This window comes from Olea europaea, chromosome 11, assembly GCF_002742605.1.
Source record: "Olea europaea var. sylvestris chromosome 11, O_europaea_v1, whole genome shotgun sequence".
In the NCBI taxonomy this organism is placed as follows: Eukaryota; Viridiplantae; Streptophyta; class Magnoliopsida; order Lamiales; family Oleaceae; genus Olea; species Olea europaea.
Window position 1 is genome coordinate 4,469,571 of NC_036247.1, and position 22,219 is coordinate 4,491,789.

General features: G+C 33.5%; 2 protein-coding genes across 2 annotated transcripts; both read right to left on the minus strand.

Annotated features, from left to right (window-relative positions):
- Positions 1–2,891: 2,891 nt before the first annotated feature.
- Positions 2,892–6,539, minus strand: LOC111403057. The gene is made up of 3 exons (XM_023031411.1): positions 6,042–6,539; positions 3,585–5,367; positions 2,892–3,371 (listed from the first exon to the last, which is right to left on the minus strand). Exons 2-3 carry the CDS (start codon positions 5,229–5,231, stop codon positions 3,207–3,209), a joined length of 1,812 nt encoding a protein of 603 aa, XP_022887179.1. The 5' UTR covers positions 5,232–5,367; positions 6,042–6,539; the 3' UTR covers positions 2,892–3,206.
- An 8,386-nt stretch (positions 6,540–14,925) lies between these two features.
- LOC111403058 lies at positions 14,926–22,055 on the minus strand. Its single transcript, XM_023031412.1, has 4 exons — positions 21,784–22,055; positions 18,412–18,640; positions 16,801–16,953; positions 14,926–15,864 (listed from the first exon to the last, which is right to left on the minus strand). The coding sequence occupies exons 1-4, from the start codon at positions 21,988–21,990 to the stop codon at positions 15,179–15,181; spliced, it is 1,275 nt and encodes a 424-aa protein (XP_022887180.1). The 5' UTR covers positions 21,991–22,055; the 3' UTR covers positions 14,926–15,178.
- Between the last annotated feature and the right edge of the window lie 164 nt (positions 22,056–22,219).

Consider the following 22,219-nt stretch of genomic DNA (forward strand, 5'->3'; position numbering starts at 1 on the left):
ATTTTAAAAGTTTTTTAGATTATCATCGAACTTATCAAATTGTTATATCATTGACCATTAAATTTTAAAAAACTTATCAATCATTATCTTATTAACTATTAAACTTTAATTTCTCGGATGATCAATGAATTTATGAAATAACTATCCCATTTACTGTTAGAAAATTTGATGTACTCCGTGACAAAGCAAACAAAAACGTAGATATGACATATTATTGTTGTTAGTTGATGACAAATTAGTTAAATTGTGCTTCAATACATTAAAAGTGCTTATAGAAAGTGATTGAATTTTAACATTTGTCTGTTTTCTTTTGTTTATCTATATTTTTATTTAATATTATTGTTAATTGTTTTTTCCCGTTAATCGCATTTTTATAGACACATTTTTCACTTATTTGTCATCAACTAGCGATAATAGTGTGCCATGTCAACATTTTCATTTGTCTCGTCTGTAAATCCGTTTAATCTTTTAATGGCAAGTTATTGAGTGATAAATTATGAAATGATGATTTGATAAGTTTGATGATCATTCTAAAAACTTATAAAGTTTATTAATTAATGGAATAGCGATAATAAGTTCATTGACCATCCGAAAACCTTTCAAAGTTTAATGGTCAATAAAATAATTATACAAAGTTCAATGGCCTTTCAAATTTTTAACTTGTAACGAATACTTTATTTGTCAATTGGATGGGCGAATTAACGATTTGTTGTACCCCAAAAGGAGCTCAATATTTATTTATTCATATCTGATCCCATTTAAATAGCGTGTTTTAATTATTCAATATACATAATAAAATAATGATAATGTGTGCTGAATATTCTATATTACAGAGTACTAGAACCTTTAAGCACATTTACAAGTGTTTATAAACTATTTAAATTATAAATGGATACATTTCTATCGAGTATCCAAGCTGCAACATTATAGTTTTCCGGCAATTATTTATAATTATGATGGTCACCGGTCATTATTCCCTTTTAAAAGCAAGAGCCCCAAACAATCCATGAAGGGCAAATAACTCATTGTACTATACGTCTTGAATTGCTAGGATATCTAATCGCATTCACTCCAATTAATGTCATTTAACTCGAGTAGTGTTAACAATAGTCTATACAACAACCGGGTGGTTCTACTGGTACATTTAGAGTCTGTTTGTCGCCCATTATGAGAAAAATTATAAAATTTTGAATAGTATTTTTCAAAGAATGTATGGTTAAAATTTAAATAAACTTTATTGATTTGTGTATAGAATATCTTATGGTGCGAATGTGTGATGAAAAATATTACTGTAACAAACAATTTAATTTGTCAAATGAGGACAAACAAGGGCTTAATATTATTTCTTTTGGTGCAACAACTTTGAAGATGGTAGCATTTGAAGTCAACACAACCGTGCACCTCCTATACAGGTGGTTCATTTTAACATAATCTTATTTATAGGAATATAATCATCAATGATCATATCACTCAACTAATAAAACTATCGCATAAAACGATAGGCTAAATTATAAGCATGAACATGAAATCCATTGGACCTATCATTTAATATCGTCTAAATGTGATAAGGGTCATCGAGATGACAAATAGAATTCATTTATTAAGGGTCTATTTGGTATGATTTTTAAGACCCGAAAGTTTTTTTGGATTTGTTTGGTTAAATTTATGAAAGTGTTTCTACCAGTCAAAAGTGCTTTTAGAGGAAGCTGGATCAATGTAACTTTCTCTAAAAGCACTTTCAAAATAGGAAATTATTTAAAAAACTCTTACATAAGAAGCAAAAGCAAAAATGCATATCAAACAAGCATTGCAAGCCCTAAAACAATTCATCCATCAATTGTGCTACACGTTGAGGATGAAAAACAGGCTCAAAAATAGGGGTGACCACGCGATTGGATAGTTTGAAAAATGAAAACAAATACTCCTAACTATTTGTCGCCACCTCAGTCTATCTCCTCCTTCCTTGTTTTTAACCCTAGCTAATTGACTTTATACTTCATCCATAAGCCAGTCACAGGTGCAAATAGCATAAAGAAATGTAAGCAATAATCGTTGAAAAAAGCAACCCCAAAATTTTGGGACCAAAAGCAGTTGGTGTTGACCATTAACTAAGCCCTTGTTTGGTGGTCATTATTTTAAAAATAATAATAATAATAATGCTTTGAATATCAATTTTTAGGAGAATGTGTGGTAAAAAAAAATGGATTCATATGTAAAATATTTTATTATCTGAATGTTATTGAAAATGAGCAGAAAAAAGTTTGAAAATAATGATTGTCAGAGAGGGCTAAGTTTACACCATCAGACACGTCAGCATTTAGGTGAAAATTACGAAATTAGAAAGAGTGATAAGTTTTGAGATCAAATTAAAGTACAGCCACCAAACTACCTACCTAAGAGATCTAAAGAGATTTAAGTAAAAGTACAATCACTGCAAATGGAATTAACCCTTCCCATGATAGCTCCAATTACTTAGGATCAGAATCGTTATGACTCTCAAATGGAACAGCGTTTGCAAGAGAATGTGTGCTAAAAACGAAATGTAAAGCTTAATTCGAAAAAATCCAAACCTCCCAAGACAAACAATAAGTCTGCAAATTAATTCATTAACATTTTATTCATTTGTTGCTTGGTATAATTACAAGAAAATATATCATGATTTCCTAAAATTAAGGAGAACTAGACTTCAGATTCCCAGTTCCCACTATCTTCTTTATGGCTAAAGTTAAACCACTAATAACATCTCACAGTACAACCATAGACTAATTCAAAAAAATAAGTATGACCCAAAAAAAAAAAAAGATTATGAAATGAAATAAACGGTAACAGCGACACCAAAAACCAAGCACCAATTCAAACAATGCAAGGAACTAGTGGCAAAAAAGAAGTAATGTAGAGAACCCTAAATTTATTGGTAATCGAACTTAATTTTTCGTTGTAATATTATGCAGATAACTGACTGAACTTAGGATTCAATGTTCATATCCCAGTGAAGGAAATCTGTATGTTGACCTAAAGTAACACTATGCCAGGAATACAGCAGCAGATATATTTGTTACATCAGAGCCAAGTAACCTCGAAAATAGAAGCAATTTGGCATTAGAGAAACCAATTCCCATGATAAAAGAATTAGCATACTAACACATGGTAAATAAACATGCGTAAAAGCTGTATTTTGTGCAAACTAAAACCTGAACTTTGTCGCCTCAACTCCTGTACACTTTGGATCGTAGAGAAGGGCTACGAGAATGAATAATTGCAGCAGCTATAGCAAAAGACTGTAGTGCAGATAGAGTTGATTGGAAATGGATGTAATATAAACCGTCGTGGATATTCACCATTTTCATTATCGGTGTGTTTTGCTTCGAACCCTGCAAAATTGGCAATCGACTAAAGTAATTTTAACGCTTTACTGAGTATATACAAACTTCAAAACAACATAAAAAAAAATGGTAAATTCAGGTTTCCAAAGTAAAGCATCATGTAAAATTGCACAAGGAAATTATGGTAAGAACTATAAAAGCCTTAAATGACAAGATTAAATGAATAGAAAGAAAACAAAGGATGCTGAGCACTTGACAAACCTGTATAAAGAAATCATACGACTTGCATTCTTCTGAATTATCTGCCTGAGAGGATGCATCACCGCCGCTAGACCTGGCATTGAGTACTGTTAGTGGGCACCCTGTATCCCAGCCCCCACAGTCACAATGCCCACCAGAGATCCACCTATCAATAAGAGTTGAAGGACCACCGATTCTAGTTCTTGGTCCCCCGTGAAAACCTGCTGGTACGAGAATGTTCGTGCTTGTTGAGCATTCGCCACTGTTTCGCGGACAAAATTCAGAAGGTATTGAGGTCTCTAATAATGGATTATTTCTAGTTTTTTTTAGAAACTTCAATCCCCATCCTCCAACTCCTGCCTCCTTACGATTGTTGCAAACATGGTCTTTCACAACAATGGCAGCCAACTCAAGATTTGCAACATATTGATTTTCTGCACTGCCATCATCTGGGTCGAGACTGTTTTTCATATCTCGGGGTGGGTCCCAAGAAGTCTCTTCAAAAATGGCACTTGTCCCCCCAAATTTGGAAGACGATCTCTGCTTTGACCTGAAAGCATTCACTAACTTCCTTGTCAATCTCTTATTCTTCCTCAGGGCACTACTTGAGGCCTGCATCTCTCCTATGGGATTGCCATTGAAACCAGATAAAACAAAATGAGTTTCCCGCATTTTCGAGTTGTTTGAACATAATGTGATTGAAGTAGAGACTCGCATCTTCCCAACAAATTCTAACCCATGTTTACAAATATCACGTTCTTTGTGTCCATTTTTACTTGAATGAAATGTGTAAACATAATCCAAAACCCTATCTTCTGGTGACTCGGCCTTTGACAAATTGGCTATATAGACTTCCTTCTCATCTATGGAGAAAACATGGTGTGGCAACCCATCCTTCCATATAATTTGCAGCATTCCTTGATACATTCCAGAAGATACAGAAGAAGACGTCTGTTCAGAACAAGTAGAGTTTGTGCTTGATACGGATATATGCCTTTTATGTGCACGCACAGATCCATATCCATGATCAAGAACAGTAACCTCCTTTCGTACCTTATGCTCTGAACAGCTAGAATTCACAGAATAGGAACAAACTTCTCTACTGACATCAGGTATTCTTCTTCCAAAACTGACATCACTGTCGAAGGTGCCAAACTGGTGAAGTAATGGGCTCTTCAATATGTTCATCACACTCTTGCTACCAGTCACCCGGCTCATAATCCAGTCACTAGCAGGGCTTACTACGATACTTTCAGTTTCTGCAACCAAAGGAAATTGATTGCCTAATCTAGCTATTTTATATGAACTTCCGTTGGCATCTGACAAAATTTCCATTTTTGAAGCGAAACTCTGTGCTGCTGCTCTCAAGGCATATGTGCGTATTATTTCAAGGCAACGAAGAACATATTTCTCATCAAAGCTTAATATGTGCATTGGAATTTTACTATGTATACCATTAACATTTTGAAGGAACAACTTCTCACTGCAATTTTCACTAGTTGGTGATCGCCTAACATTTAACAACAGTGTGTGCCCTGGCTCTATCTTTCTTATACATGTTTTGGACAAAAGATTTTCATTGGCTGATTCTCGATTTTCACCCGCACATTCCACTGGCACTTCATCGTTCTGATCATCTTTCCCCAAATGGGTATTTGTGTTTTCCATCTTCCAACTCAAACAGTGAAGAAAACTTTAAGAATAAACACACACTCGTCACTTCTAGATTCTTGTCTGTAAGCAAGCTAAAGGCATACCACTTAACATTGACCTTTCTTCCGTGCAATTGATCCTATGAGACAACCTGAAAACAAATTGCACAAACAGTTAATAGAGGCATATTAAAGAAAATCAAATATAAAGCAAGAAAGGAAATGCTATCTTCAATTGGAACAAGCATCATGGAGAAAAACAAAAAGGGTCGACCAACAACTAATCTTTAACCAATAATGGGTTGGCTACATGAATCTTTTTCAGCCACCACATTCGGTTCATTGCTAAATACCAAAGCAACTACCACATACCATGTTAGTTTTGGTCTACCCCTCCCTCTTCGGACAAAATAAAAGGACATGCAAAACAATAACTAATCTATGGATAAAGTTAAACAGATGAACATCTTCCTATGTTCATTTAACAACTAACTATGGTCTAGGAAATGATTAATGCATTGCCAGAGGTAAAGATAAACCTCACATAAGAAGCAATTGCAGAAACTGAGAATGAAATATTTTTTCGAAATAAGATCTTTTTTTTTTTTTTTTTTTTTTTTTTTTTAAAAGGGGAATTCTTATGAATTTGGTGATTTTTTTTTTCCAACAATTTCATGCTTTATTTACCTTTGCAATCAAACGAATCCCAAGCAAAATTTATATTTTTAATTTGTACTAATATAGCATTAAGAAAATTTAATTTTATGGGGATGGAGGGTAGTAACAAAAAAAAAAAAAAAAAAGTGAGTAGAATTTTATCATTAACCATTCATTGAAGTTTCAAGTTGGTTGTCATTCTTATGAAGAGTCTCCACGATGAGAAGAGTCTCCACGATGGCAGTCCTTCAATATCCTCACCGAATATCATTATCCAGGGCAGTTTCAAGATTTCACAGATTGCAAATGATTTCTAGCTCAAGTTCGTTTCTACATCAGCATGTTGATTTCTGACAACTTATGCACGAAGCTCAGAAATTTATACAATAGCAATAGCCCAGGTAGATTCACACAGCTCTCAGAAAAATAGAAAATTAAAAATAAAAATCTAAAACTACATAAAATGAAGCAGAAAATAATTTTATACAATCTCAAATAAAATTCTATTTCCACATTAAATAAATCTTGCTAAATTAAGCCAACCAAATGGCAACTTTTATTAATGCAAAACTACATAAACGGGGGAGAGAATCCAAATCAAAGTTATATCTTCACTTCTCTTAACTTCAAAGATAATTAGATAAACATGAAAAAACTGAACAAATTACGTTACCGAAAGTATATTTTAACTCAAAAATAAAAAACAATTGCTCGCCTAAACCATAAAATTGATGATTCAAACTCTCTTCAGCTTGACGCTCTGCTTGCAATTTTTCAAATAAACTGCAGAAAACCATCAAATAAACCTTTGAATTTTCAGTTCCAAGCAAAACCCAGAAAGTAAAAGATTACTAATATCAAGAAAAGGGAAAATATTACCCTTTAAAAGTCAGAAAAAGCTACCTTGTTTCACGTGGAAGAAATAGCTCCAAAACAAAAAATAACTGATTTTACACTACGCAATTCTTAGTTGTACAAAGACAAAGCAAGCCATAAAAATAGATACCCACAAATCTAAACAGAGAAATGAGAAACACAACTAATTGAAATTTGGTTGCTAATGGCGTAAGCCACGTTTAGTTTGGAAAATTTTGACATCAAAATCTCGGATTTGCGTGGTAGGTCCCAATATTGGCCAATATGTGCTACATTTCCATGGTCTAATCAAAGACAAACAGATAGAGCCAAACATATACATATAGTTTAGGTGTACGTATAGGTAGAGAGAGAAAGAGAAATATGTGAACTGGTACGCACAACAGGCCCTCGACTCAATGCCCACTAGGCACCACGACCACACCAGGAACCCCACTCATATGCAAAAAATCAGAAACTTCAGCTCAGAGTAGGCAGCAGGCTCGATTTGGAAGTGATTTTGAAAATTGATTTTCTAATCGTTATGAGAAAAATGGAGCCTATCTATAAGAGAAGAAGTCCAATTTTATGGCTGAAATAGTGAAATAACGATCAAAAAATCAATTTTTTGAAATGAAAAGCCACACCCAAACGAGCTCCAAAAACGAAAGACAAAATGGGCCCTAGATTTCTTTCAAACATGTGACTTCCATACATATTTATAGGATGAGGTTCTCAACCTTTCATATGTGTCACAAATGTTTCAAAACTCTTACTTGTCTTCAAAATACATTTTTCTTTCTTTTTTTCAATCAAATATTTTTCAATAAAATAATATTACACGTAAATCTAATTTTTTTCTTATTTTTAACCACACATTGTCCATCAATCTACTATTCTAAAATACACTTTACACAAAAAAAAAATGCATGAACAGGTAGACCCATGTGATGTATGACTTAAAAGGTAAATTCGTCCTAAAATTATTTCTATTATTTTAAAAACTAAACAATAACTGTTCAAATTACAATAGAAATTGCTCTTTTTTAGAATTTTACTATTTCAGTCAGACATCACTTGCATGTTGACACAAATTCTTAAAAGATTGAGAACATGGATGCCTCGAGTGGAATGATAGGGACATATTAGTCACATTTATGGAAGATCGCAGACATAAAGACATTGACAAATGTGTTATATATATGAAATGATAAGAAATGAATGGTTACATTAATGTCTTTATGTCTCCGATCTTCCACAAGTGTGACAAATACGTGTATATCTATGAAATGATAAGAAAGGAATGGTTATTATTTATAGGTAGATGGAGACATTTTGTTTAGTTTTCTGATTTTGCGTTAGTACTGTCGAAGGGTCAAAAGGACAATGGTGCTAGGACATTTAATGAATATTATTTTAATATTTTCTATCTCAAAATACAAGAAGTGGTACTTTTATTAAACAGAGCCACAATATTTTTCTTATTTATTATAAAATCAACACAAAAGATATTATCTTTTCGCTCAATTTTCTGTCTTTCTTTAAATTTGGGAAAAGTCAGTGACACTTTCCTTTCACTTTCCTTGTTTCTTTAGTCCAATGGTTGAATTTGGTTGGTCGTAGAGGAATGGTTTAGAATAAAGATAGTGGAGTTCAAATGTGTGGCCCTTATGTTCCTTTTACTATTTCTCTAGTATAATTTTTATTTTATTTTATTTTTTTTATGATGGGGAACCCACAGTCGCTATTTTTTGGGTGCGTACTGAATAAATTCTCGAACAACGCAATAGCCTACAAGTCATGTCAGCCAGTTAAAACGCACTAGGCAAACTCGATGTAACAGACTCAACCGACAAAATATTGGTAGCGGGAATCGAACTCATGATCAAAGACCTCTGCGCTCACCTACTCCACCAACTCGACCACACCATGAGGGACTTCTCTAGTATAATTTTGACATTGCACTACAATATGTTACCCACAAATTATTTTGAAATAAATTGACTTAACATAACTACCCAATCAACTACATTTGAATTTATGTGAAAAACGGGTGAAGGTGAGAATTAAAAACTCTTGAATTAGTACGATCATAAACACAGAATCTAGAAATTGTAGTCACTACTTCACAAACCAAGAATAAATGTCAAGAATCGTCATATACAATGCCCTTGTTTGAGCCCCATTTTTTTTGAAAAAATACATTCTTAAATAGTGTTTTGATATCATTTCAATCAAACATTTTTCAATAAAATAATATTACACGAAAATCTAAAACTTTTTCTTATTTTTTAACCACATATTTCACATCATTACACTATTCAAAAATACATTTTCTTAGCAAAAATGGAACTCAAACAAGGGCTATATTCTAGTTTGTTTATATAATTCTATCTTGAATATCAAAAAATGATCTATTTAAACTTTAGCATACAATTTATAATTGTTAGTCAATCGTGCATTTCATCATAAAATACATATTGCGAACGTAAATGTGAATTTGAAATCAAGGGGGAAGACGCCAATTAAAAAAGAATAATGTTATTTGCAGTCGCTCACTACGACAGTTGCCCTACGTGGCATACACATAGCAAGTGGTTATTTGATGCATTAATGAATAAAAAAACTATCTTATTAATATATCAAATAATCACCCGCCATGTGAATGTCACGTAGGGAGATTACCGCAGTGAACGACTATGAATAACATTACTCATTAAAAAAATGGATTGATGGGGAAATATTTGTTGCTACTTATCCAACAACCCCTGGAAAAAATTGAACAAACATTTGTAATCTTTTGAAATTCAACAATTCAAAATTCAAAGCCTACACTATTTCAGACTTAGGTTAAAATAAAAATAAATAAATTTCTGCTACCTAATACCGAGATCCAAGATTCACTGTACAGACGTTTGGGAAAGTATAGAATCGATATAGGTCCATAAAAACACATGTGTATTGTTATTTTACTTTATTATCAAAATAAGTAATTTTTATTTAAGATCTACGAAATTTTGTGAAATAAGTATTTAAGTTGATTATATTGTNTTATATCTTCACTTCTCTTAACTTCAAAGATAATTAGATAAACATGAAAAAACTGAACAAATTACGTTACCGAAAGTATATTTCAACTCAAAAATAAAAAACAATTGCTCGCCTAAACCATAAAATTGATGATTCAAACCCTCTTCAGCTTGACGCTCTGCTTGCAATTTTTCAAATAAACTGCAGAAAACCATCAAATAAACCTTTGAATTTTCAGTTCCAAGCAAAACCCAGAAAGTAAAAGATTACTAATATCAAGAAAAGGGAAAATATTACCCTTTAAAAGTCAGAAAAAGCTACCTTGTTTCACGTGGAAGAAATAGCTCCAAAACAAAAAATAACTGATTTTACACTACGCAATTCTTAGTTGTACAAAGACAAAGCAAGCCATAAAAATAGATACCCACAAATCTAAACAGAGAAATGAGAAACACAACTAATTGAAATTTGGTTGCTAATGGCGTAAGCCACGTTTAGTTTGGAAAATTTTGACATCAAAATCTCGGATTTGCGTGGTAGGTCCCAATATTGGCCAATATGTGCTACATTTCCATGGTCTAATCAAAGACAAACAGATAGAGCCAAACATATACATATAGTTTAGGTGTACGTATAGGTAGAGAGAGAAAGAGAAATATGTGAACTGGTACGCACAACAGGCCCTCGACTCAATGCCCACTAGGCACCACGACCACACCAGGAACCCCACTCATATGCAAAAAATCAGAAACTTCAGCTCAGAGTAGGCAGTAGGCTCGATTTGGAAGTGATTTTGAAAATTGATTTTCTAATCGTTATGAGAAAAATGGAGCTTATCTATAAGAGAAGAAGTCCAATTTTATGGTTGAAATAGTGAAATAACGATCAAAAAATCAATTTTTTGAAATGAAAAGCCACACCCAACCGAGCTCCAAAAACGAAAGACAAAATGGGCCCTAGATTTCTTTCAAACATGTGACTTCCATACATATTTATAGGATGAGGTTCTCAACCTTTCATATGTGTCACAAATGTTTCAAAACTCTTACTTGTCTTCAAAATACATTTTTCTTTCTTTTTTTCAATCAAACATTTTTCAATAAAATAATATTACACGTAAATCTAATTTTTTTCTTATTTTTAACCACACATTGTCCATCAATCTACTATTCTAAAATACACTTTACACAAAAAAAAAATGCATGAACAAGTAGACCCATGTGATGTATGACTTAAAAGGTAAATTCGTCCTAAAATTATTTCTATTATTTTAAAAACTAAACAATAACTGTTCAAATTACAATAGAAATTGCTCTTTTTTAGAATTTTACTATTTCAGTTAGACATCACTTGCATGTTGACACAAATTCTTAAAAGATTGAGAACATGGATGCCTCGAGTGGAAGGAGAGGGACATATTAGTCACATTTATGGAAGATCGCAGACATAAAGACATTGACAAATGTGTTATATATATGAAATGATAAGAAATGAATGGTTACATTAATGTCTTTATGTCTCCGATCTTCCACAAATGTGACAAATACGTGTATATCTATGAAAAGATAAGAAAGGAATGGTTTTTATTTATAGGTAGATGGAGACATTTTGTTTAGTTTTCTGATTTTGCGTTAGTACTGTCGAAGGGTCAAAAGGACAATGGTGCTAGGACATTTAATGAATATTATTTTAATATTTTCTATCTCAAAATACAAGAAGTGGTACTTTTATTAAACAGAGTCACAATATTTTTCTTATTTATTATAAAATCAACACAAAAGATATTATCTTTTCACTCAATTTTCTATCTTTCTTTAAATTTGGGAAAAGTCTGTGACACTTTCCTTTCACTTTCCTTGTTTCTTTAGTCCAATGGTTGAATTTGGTTGGTCGTAGAGGAATGGTTTAGAATAAAGATAGTGGAGTTTAAATGTGTGGCCCTTATGTTCCTTTTACTATTTCTCTAGTATAATTTTTATTTTATTTTATTTTTTTTTATGATGGGGAACCCACAATCGCTATTTTTTGGGTGCGTGCTGGATAAATTCTCGAACTAACGCAATAGCCTACAAGTTATGTCAGTCAGTTAAAACGCACTAGACAAACCCGATGTAACAGATTCAACCGAAAAAATATTGGTAGCGGGAATCGAACTCGTGATCAAAAGTTTCCGCGCTCACCTACTCCACCAACTCGACCATCCCATGAGGGACTTCTCTAGTATAATTTTGACATTGCACTACAATATGTTACCCACAAATTATTTTGTAATAAATTGACTTAACATAACTACCCAATCAACTACATTTGAATTTATGTGAAAAACGGGTGAATGTGAGAATTAGAAGCTCTTGAATTAGTACGATCATAAACACAGAATCTAGAAATTGTAGTCACTACTTCACAAACCAAGAATAAATGTCAAAAATCGTCATATATAATGCCCTTGTTTGAACCCCATTTTTTTTGAAAAAATACATTCTTAAATAGTTTTTTGATATAATTTCAATCACACGTTCTTCAATAAAATAATATTGCACGAAAATCTAAAACTTTTCCTTATTTTTTAACCACATATTTCACATCATTACACTATTCAAAAATGCATTTTCTTAGCAAAAATGGGGCTCAAACAAGGGCTATATTCTAGTTTGTTTATATAATTCTATCTTGAACATCAAAAAATGATCTATTTAAACTTTAGCATGCAATTTATAATTGTTAGTCAATCGTGCATTTCATCATAAAATACATATTGCGAACGTAAACGTGAATTTGAAATCAAGCGGGACGACGCCAATTAAAAAAGAATAATGATATTTGCAATCGCTCACTACGACAGTTGTCCTACGTGGCATACACATGGTATGTGATTATTTGATGTATTAATGAATAAAAAAACTACCATATTAATACATCAAATAATCACCTGCCATGTGAATGCCACGTAGGACGACTACTGCAGTGAGCGACTACGAATAGCATTACTCATTAAAAAAATGAATTGATGGGGAAATATTTGTTGTTACTTATCCAACAACCCCTGGAAAAAATTGAACAAACATTTGTAATCTTTTGAAATTCAACAATTCAAAATTCAAAGCCTACACTATTTCAGACTTAGGTTAAAATAAAAATAAATAAATTTCTGCTACCTAATACCGAGATCCAAGATTCACTGTACAGACATTTGGGAAAGTATAGAATCGATATAGGTCCATAAAAACATACGTGTATTGTTATTTTTACTTTATTATCAAAATAAGTAATTTTTATTTAAGATCTACGAAATTTTGTGAAATAAGTATTTAAGTTGATTATATTGTCAAATGACCAGAAAGTCTATTAGAATGTTTTGATGCAATAAAGTTTTGATTGTATAAGGTATAATAATTTCGATGAATTATTGGTAACATAGTTGTTTTTAGTCAAACCTATAAAATAAAAAAATAATAATAAAAAAAATAAAAATAAAAAAATGAAGAAGAAGAATTAAGTTAGATCCTAAATCAATATAAGTAACTTATAAATAAATCTAAATGTGTAGCTTATGCACATTAACTAAAATTAAGTTTGATTTACGAGTAAGCACAGAGAAAAAAACCTATTAAACATGTCATAGAAACAAAAGCTTGTTTCAATTTTAATTTAATAATTTAATTTAAATTTAAACTTAGCCTAGCATACATTAAGTTGAAAAACCATTTTTTTCTTTTGTTATTTACCTCTCTTTATAGTGATTTAATTGCATTATATCCCTTTTAATTGATATAATAATGAGTTAAATAAAGTATCAAAAAAGAATTTATATAATTAATTTGAAATTTACTTACATGTAATATTATTTTTATTTTGTCTCCATTATATTTTGATACATTTTTCTCTTTTCTCATTTTAACAATACATTTTTCAATAAAATAATATTACACGTAAATTCAATTTTTTCTATATTTTTTAACCATATATTCTTTTTTTTAAATCACTATTTCAAAATACATTATTCCCATAATAAATTTTAGGATGAATTCTAACTAGAATAGGGATGCACTGGGTGGGCGAGATTTGATAGGGTGAGAACCGAGTGAGGTTAGGACAAGGTGAAGATTCATAGTATATTTTTAATGCTCTTTATTTTTTAAAATAAATTATTTTAGAAACATGAAATAATAAAACGATGTTCTTCGCCTCATCCTCGATCACCCAGAATTTACCCATATATTTATGTGTCACGGAATTAAGTAGGGATTTGAGCTCTAGACTAGAGTGGCCCAGTTTTGGGATTTGCCAAACAGAACTTTAAACGATGAGTAGTCAAAAGTCAACAGTTTGAAAATTTCAAGGAGAAACATTCATCGATGCAGCCTTCTCTATTAAAAATAGTGCTTTACAGAAAGAATTGCAGAAAGAATTATAATATTTATTTAAAGCTAAATCTCATTGGAATGTATATTTATTTTGGTGGCAGAAAGTATGTTTGTACAATAATGTTATTTAAAACAAAATTGCCCCAACATTCTTGTTTATGTTTAATGTTTGTCTAACTGAGAGCAACAACCCATGTGTGTTCTAACTAGTTTCTTAAGAGGAAATTTCAATTTCAATTCGTTACGAAAATGGGATATTTAATTTTTTGTTTAACGTCGTGCTTTCTATCATTATTAAACAAGAGGACTAACTATAAAAAATTGTGTATATGTTGTACAATTAAATTCCCTACATGAAAATTATAAGTAACTACGATCATTAAGCGAGACGAGACATAACGAGGCAAGAGATTAAATGGTTCAATTTAGCGCCGTAACCCCTGTTTAATTAATAATTTATTTTTAGTATTATTTTTTATAAATACGATCTAAATTGTAAAATATAATAAACTATTTTGGGACGGGTTTGAGGAATTCAGCTTGCTATTCATGCGAGAGTGGCTAATTGTCATCCTAACTCCCAACAATCATGCTACATTAACATAAAGTTTGACATAATATCACGTGTCATTCTATCATTGAAAATTCTAGAACGGTCAACTTTTGCATCCATTCATCTATTGCCATATGCAATTATGTCTACCTTTCAATCAAATTCTTCTCGCAAAGTAGCTTTATCCAATCCCAAATGAAATATGTAAATAAAGAGATAATCAGGTTTAGATATGGTTCCATATTCAGAAATGAAAAATCAAGCTAACTCATTTTATTTTTTTTAATTACCGATTTTGCTAATAATTATATATCAAGGGAAATAATCCCTGCTCCCTCACGAAAATCCTCGATCGGGTAGGGGACCAGGAGCGCTGCCCTGTCCCAGTACCATCCCTATATTCGACAGTGGAGAAAATTCAAGGCAAAATTACTCAAAAACTTAACAAAGATGGCCCAAATTCCAGTCTCCAAGCAGAAGAAGCATTGAATCTCTGTTTGAAGATTAATCCACAGGAGTAAAACCTCTCTTTATATACTGCAAACATGAGAATGGCAAATCTACAAGTTTCTCAGCTTCGAAGGAGTCGGACATAAGTGCATTAAAAACCGTATACCAGTCTGCCATGCCATCAGATTTGCTCAAACCTCTACATACAACAAGAGATGTATTACACACCCATGGAACCGAAATCGTGTATGCAAAGCCATTATAAGAATTTCTATTCTCCAATAAAGCATCCTTGTATGCCCTACATACTCGAGAAACATACTTCCCCTTCGGTAGAACATGGAGATCAAATGAATTAAATGCGTCAATATTAAGGTCAACATCTGAATGCAGGTTCACAACAACTGTTCCGTGATCTGGATGAAGACGGCTACCTAGAGCTTTGATAAATGGAGAATGAGGGTCCCATAGCTTCTGTGGAAAGATGTCATCTCCATCGTATGCATCAATGAAAACAATGTCATATTGATTGGTACTCTCCAAAATGAACTTTTCAGCATCCGATTCGTACAAGAGTAGTCTCTCGTGGATGCCTTTCCACAAAATTTCATCAGTAAGGCTTGGTTTTGGGCTTGCACGCTTGCCAGATGGAGTCATAATTGAGAAAGACGGGAACCCCATTGCTTTAACTGAGGCCGAGATTACAACCGGGTCAATTTCAACTATGTCCACAACAGCACCTGAAAGAAAGCACAGTTTCATGTCAAGCAATGCTTCATGAACAATGAATTTGACAACATGCCACATGGCATGTGGTCATTGGACAATTTAAAAAACTATCCACCTTTTCAATCAACACTTTATTGTCACATGTATCATTGTCAACAATGTTGTAAAAAATCATTGTACAAATGGATTAATTGTTTCATGTCAGCCTTAAACAATGAAAACTGCAGTTCTCAAGGATAGCCAACAGATTTTTATGGGATAGGATGGCCTGTCCTCTTGCCCAGACTTGAACCTGGCAGGAGCAAAAAATTTTCACCCCGTGCCTCGATTGATGACCCATTCATTTGTGTGTGTGTGGGTGGTGGGGGAAAAATCATCCCTAGAAATCCTAGAAATCTAAACCACAAGATAGAAATATATTAAGAAGAAGAGTATTAACCTAATGATATAGCGGACAAAATGGATTCTTATATTAATTTTTAATTACCCACAAATAGGGTCGCCAGAAAACCTAGTATTTTAATTTAGCACTTCATACTGAGACACCAAAAGAATAAACAAAGCTACATCATGCAGTTCCATTCCTGCACTGCGCCATGTGACGTATCCCATTCAAAATGGAGTTTTTGCGATATATTCTTCATAAGCAGAGAAAGTAGAAGCAATTAGTACATTTCAAGATGAATGGCACTACATTATTATTGTGAGCAGAAACCTCATAAGAATTAGTTCCGTTGTGTCTTTAGGTCATTTTGAAGGTTGTATTTTCAGATCAAAATATTTGATTTGCATTTCATATAACAAATGAATCAAGGCAGGCCAAATTCTAGGTCCAAAAGACAGCTCTTGTAAGCAATACAACACCATAAACTGAATGCCAAACTAGAAGAACTGGGGGAAAAAGTAAAAGACTCTTATATATCAAAGGAAAAAGTTCATTTTCTAACCTCGGATTTTACTAGCCAGAAACAATGGTATGCTTCCTCCACCATGACCTATGCACAAAACATTCATTTTTTTCTTCCCAAGTATTGCGTTCTTGAGATCATAATCACATGATGACATAGTAGTCAATCCTGCAGATATCATGCTCTTCACATCTGCAGACAAAGTTAGAGGATAACAAGATCATAATTACGAAGTCCATTAAAGCTAAAGCTTATTTTCTTACATAAGCGGGGGAGTAGGGGAAGAGCAGGGAGGGATTAATACTGTTCCCTTAGGGGAAGGTAAAATGATTTCATTCAACCTTGTTCGGTGAAAATGAGAGGGGGAACGCGGCGGGTGGGGGGGAGGGGGATAGGTGAAATCTAGTGTAAAGCTAAAAGATAAATTCATTTGTACATAAGTGATTGATCATTCTTTTCTTTCTATTCAGTCTTATTTAGTGTTTTAGTCCTTTGCCTCCTCTAATCTCTCCAATTTTGGAGGGAATGCAAATGTCAGCTAGGAGGGATAAGGTGGCCTCCCACATCTCTTCCCTTTTATCTTTCCGTATCAAACAAGTTTAAAGTGCTCCCACTTCCACTTCTAATTCCTATCCCATTTCTCACTCCAACCAAACAATGACTAATCGAATCTTTACTGGATAACAACAATTGTAAACACGAAAAGTTCCACTCATCACGTGCTTGATAGTTAGACCAGTGAAAGTGATCTTAACCATGGTTGCATGGATCATACAAGGCATGAGACATTGATGATTAGATATAAGTCATGCATCCAACCTGCAGGATGTCAATTTCTCTTTCATTGTGACTGTAGAAAAGTAATTGTTACCCAGGCTGAACCTTGTGATATACTTTCTTCACCTAAGTCATATTACTCGCAGAAACACATATGCACATAAAGTTGCAGAAAGTGTCTGCCCGAACATTCCTGAACTCGGATAATTTGCTCAATCTCATCACTTCTTCCCTCCTCTTCCTCCCCACTCCCACCCATATAGAGAAATGAGACCAGCCTGGAGGTCATCATCACACGAGTTCAACATACAGATTATCGGTTGAGCTAAATATCAACATTATGACCAACAAAATTGAATGGCAATTTACACGTCTACCAAAAACTAAAGAAGCTTACACCTGAAGCTGAAACCTCGCCGTGTACATCAAAGAGTAATCCTGTGATTAACTAAGTCATCTTATATATGAAGTGGCATTTCTATCAATAACAAGTTCTAGCATTTGTTCACATTTTCTCAGAAATGGTAGATATTTTGGGAAGGAAAGTATTTGTTGACCAAAAATACAGAAGTCACAAGCAAATAACCCTACAAGGGAAAGTGAAACAATCACCAGGGTCAAAGCCCCCCACAATGCACTAGAGCTGGTAACTAAAGTAGGCAGAAATCTAAATTTCTTGGCATGATTTCTTTCAAAAAAAATTCCTAGGCATAGCCAGACGTACGGGTTGAGAGGAGAATGTTTGAGACTGAAGTGGAAAACTGATAGCAACATAATGAGCACTAGGAATTGATAAATGAATACACAACAGATCCTTAGAGAAAAATTGCTGCAATGGTGTTGCAATAAGGAAGGGCATGTTATGAAATTTACATGGTACAGCCAGACAATGTGGTTGCTGCATTAAGCATACAACATCAGGTTCTTCTTCCCTATACGCAGTCATTACTTTGACTGTGCTTTGTCGGGTATCATCATTAAAGTGAAGTGTACGCCATTGATAACCACTAATTCTGAATTTTCCATTGGCTTTATGTCCTGGATGGATCTCTGCATACCTCTGTTCAAGCCAGTTCTCTGTTCTTGCCCAGTATCTTTTATCCTGCATCGAATTTAAATGATGATTATGATTATAAACTCTGGCACCCCCCTTTTCTCATAAAAACAAGGGGAACATAGCCTCCACCCAGTTTCAGGTTGAAAAATTCACATTTCAGACTGTATATGTTTTGACATTGCTGCTAGCATTGGCAACAAGCATTGCAGGCAATAAGATCTAGTTTGAAAAGAGCAGCAGTCGAAAGGCTTCCGTCCCCAACAAACCAGCAAAAGAAGAAAAGAAAAAACTTTGTCCTTAGAAAATAATTGGTGTTCAAAGTAACCTCAAACTGAAATTATTGCCTTTTATTGAGATACACAGAACCAATCCTCTGAAATACATAAACTAGATAAAAATGGCATATTGAAAAAAGGTAAATTAAGCACACCTAACTGAACCCCACCCACTACCCCAGCCCAAAAAAATAATAAATAAAGAAATAAACAAGCAAATTTGTTTTTCTTTCTAAATGTTTTGGATGGTCATGGTATGATTTTGCTAGTCATGAAACACATAAATAGGCCTTTTCAAAGCAGAAGGTTTATGAGATGATGCTCCTGGGATGAGTGGCATATCACCAACAAGCCACTCAGTCCCCTCCTGGGTAGAGGCAGCAAGAGGATAATCAGCTTGAAAACTGGATCACAGCAACGTGATCAGTTTGGACCAGCTGATTAACCAAATAAAGTGTGCCTTAATCAGCCAGCACAGCATGTAGGTCCATTTGAACCACATCTGGGACACAGGTGGAAACTGGACCCAAGCTGAATGAAGCAGCTCAGTGCAGTATGCCTCAAAATGGACAGATCATTGGAACAACGGCCATAGGTTGGCACAACGGCCATAGGTTGGCCAAAGGCCAGAAAGGCTTAAAACCAGAATGACTAACACAAATTTTTTGGCAAACCCTCAGTTTTTTATGTTTGCAACTTTACGTTGTGGTATCACGGTCAATGTGATGAAATCAAATGTGATAAAGGTATTTATTAAAGTTTTTGTTCTGTAGTTTAACGTTGATTGATTTAGCACCATGCTCTTATATGCTCGTAGCTGGTTAAAGACACATGCTCTTCCTTATCCCACCAGACATATTGAAACTATTTCAGCCATTTTTGTAGTGCAAATCAATAATAATTATATTCGTGTGAATATGAAATGTATTATAAATGTTAAAATTTGATTTCATTATCCATCTTAGAAAACTTTTTCTATAGCATATAAAATAAAAGAGGTCTTCTCACATCAAGTTTTAATACGTGACATTGGCATAGTTATATTCCTTTCGTCCAGTTTATAATGTCAGACATCCTGATTGCAAATACACATCATACTTAAACTGAAGAAAATGAACTTCAGACACATTTGTTCAAGATTTTTATTTTAAAAATTATGGTATGTAAACTGTTATAGGACTTCACATGCAGGGTAGCAATTCAATTTTTTCTGGCTTTTTATGAAGACTTAACCAATTAAATTTTAATTACCTAAAACATGGTATGTGAAGTGTAATTACAGCTTATATATGGGTTTGTTATGAAAATTTCCAGAAAACATTTCCTATCCGAAAATGAAATGCCATCACACTTGATTAGTATTGGTTTAGGCTTGGCCCAATACAGTACAGTACTAGACATCATCCTGTCAACTGGCGAGTGATGTGGAGCATCCAAAAGGCTTACCTAAGGCTAGTCAACCCACTGGTACCATTTGGTTCTACTATTGGATTATCTTAATGTTCATTTAGCTTGTGTTACAGTAGCTTTCATTTTTCACCTACAACCCCATAGGTGCCAGCCATGTGGTTGATTATGAGTAAGATGTCTTTTTATTAGTAGTGGGATACAAATACTATGGCGTACGAGTGAGCATGTGCTTCCTAGTGCTAAAGGGAATACATAACGAGTACAGATCAGTTGGTTGAGCATCTTCCAAAGAGAGATATTATCCTCTGGAGGCCTCTTAGATGCTCTTGCATCACTTTTGTGCTAAACTGGCTTGCTTTTCTCATATCTACCCATCTTGGATTTAGGTCTCTAGTTCCAACAGAAAGAAACATGTGGCATGCATGTGGTTCATTATAGGGTAGTGTTGTCTGTTTCTCTCTTAGAACAACATTAGTCTAAAGGTAGCCACCTCAGTATCATTAATATAAGAAAAGCAATTGTGTTCCTCAATATATCATTTTTCAATTTCATTTTTCTGCTCTCTTGGATGACTGGGTCCTTCTACGTGAAATTTCAACTTTCTTGGTCAATAATGGTTTCTCTACTTCTTCTCTCTTACTTTTGAAAAGATAATTTCTTGCTTTCCTGCGTCCAGTCCATAGATCCAGGTTAGGTACCTTTATCTGATTGTCTAACTAGTGCAACACTCCCACCCCACCCCCCAACCACCACTACACGCACATTCGCGAGACAAAATCCTAAAAATACTTGAGTTATAGAGTGAAGTTGAACTCTTAAAGAGTAGTCCGGTGCTTGAGGCTCACACTCCCCGACCTACAGAAATCAGAACCTAACACATTTCATTCCTTAATATCTAATATTAAGCACCTGTTTGGTTTGGATAAAAATTAAACTTTTAGTAGATTTTGATTAAAGTTGATGAAATGCATGGTTGAAAAGTTGATAAAGAATGTGTTCCTACAGAATGTGGGGTAGAAAACGAGTTTTGAAAAAATGGGGGGCAAACAAAGGCCTAAAAATTCAATCACAAAATGGCTAAGCTATAAGATTTAAACTGTGAACATCGCATGATTCCTTTTCAAGTTCTTCTTACTGCTCCCAACTAAATAGAAATATTGCAATAACTTTGGCAGCATGAAATGAGAATTTGGAATTAAAAATAAAATAAAAAATCAATTTAATTCTGAATTGAAGAAGTTCCTACCTCCAAATCCTAGGCTTAATCCATACAGCCTAACACAAAATTATCTCATATTTGGACTCCACCATTTTCCTTCAATCATGCTTTTCTTTTTATTATGAACAATAAATACTCTCCTCGTAACATCTAATAACACCGCTTTCAACTTACACAATACTAAAAATCAATTTTAAAAAATTACACATATAATTGAAAGTTCAAAATTGAAATAAGTTCAATAATATGCCAGCCCCATGTCATGTTATGGATTCTATACGTACCGGTTTGGAAGAAGGGTGAGCTAAGACAGTAACGACGCCATTTCCCTTATCAGAAATTCCACGGAAAACATTGTTGCCATTTGAAGAGCCACTGCGCCACCACTCCGAGGAGTAAAACCAGTCACCTTCATCTTCGATACGTCGATTAACCCCCGTTGAAAATCTTCGAAGATTCTTTTTCAAGCTAAATCTAGCTAAGTTAAACATTGTTGCAGCCAAATTCAAAGTTTTTTTTTTTTTTTTAGTTTATGAACGATAGTAATTCTAGACAGTCCCCGCTTACTGAAAATTAGAATAGGAGAATAGTATTTTTTTTAAAAAAAGGAATGGTTAAAAAAGAAAAGTTTTTGATTTACGTGTAATATTATTTTATAAACGATTGTGTTGTTGAGAATAGAAGTGAGAAAAATATAATATAATATAATCGAATTTAATG

Bases quoted from the DNA above. Each gene is read 5' to 3' on its own strand.
- LOC111403057 (XM_023031411.1), bottom strand. From the start codon at position 5,231: ATGGAAAACACAAATACCCATTTGGGGAAAGATGATCAGAACGATGAA. The intron at 3,372-3,584 runs GTTTGTCAAGTG...CCAATTTTGCAG, and splicing joins CGTATGATTTCTTTATACAG to GGTTCGAAGCAAAACACACC.
- LOC111403058 (XM_023031412.1), bottom strand. From the start codon at position 21,990: ATGTTTAACTTAGCTAGATTTAGCTTGAAAAAGAATCTTCGAAGATTT. The intron at 18,641-21,783 runs GTACGTATAGAA...AATTCGATGCAG, and splicing joins CTCACCCTTCTTCCAAACCG to GATAAAAGATACTGGGCAAG. The intron at 16,954-18,411 runs GTAAATTTCATA...CTTTGTCTGCAG, and splicing joins ACATTGTCTGGCTGTACCAT to ATGTGAAGAGCATGATATCT.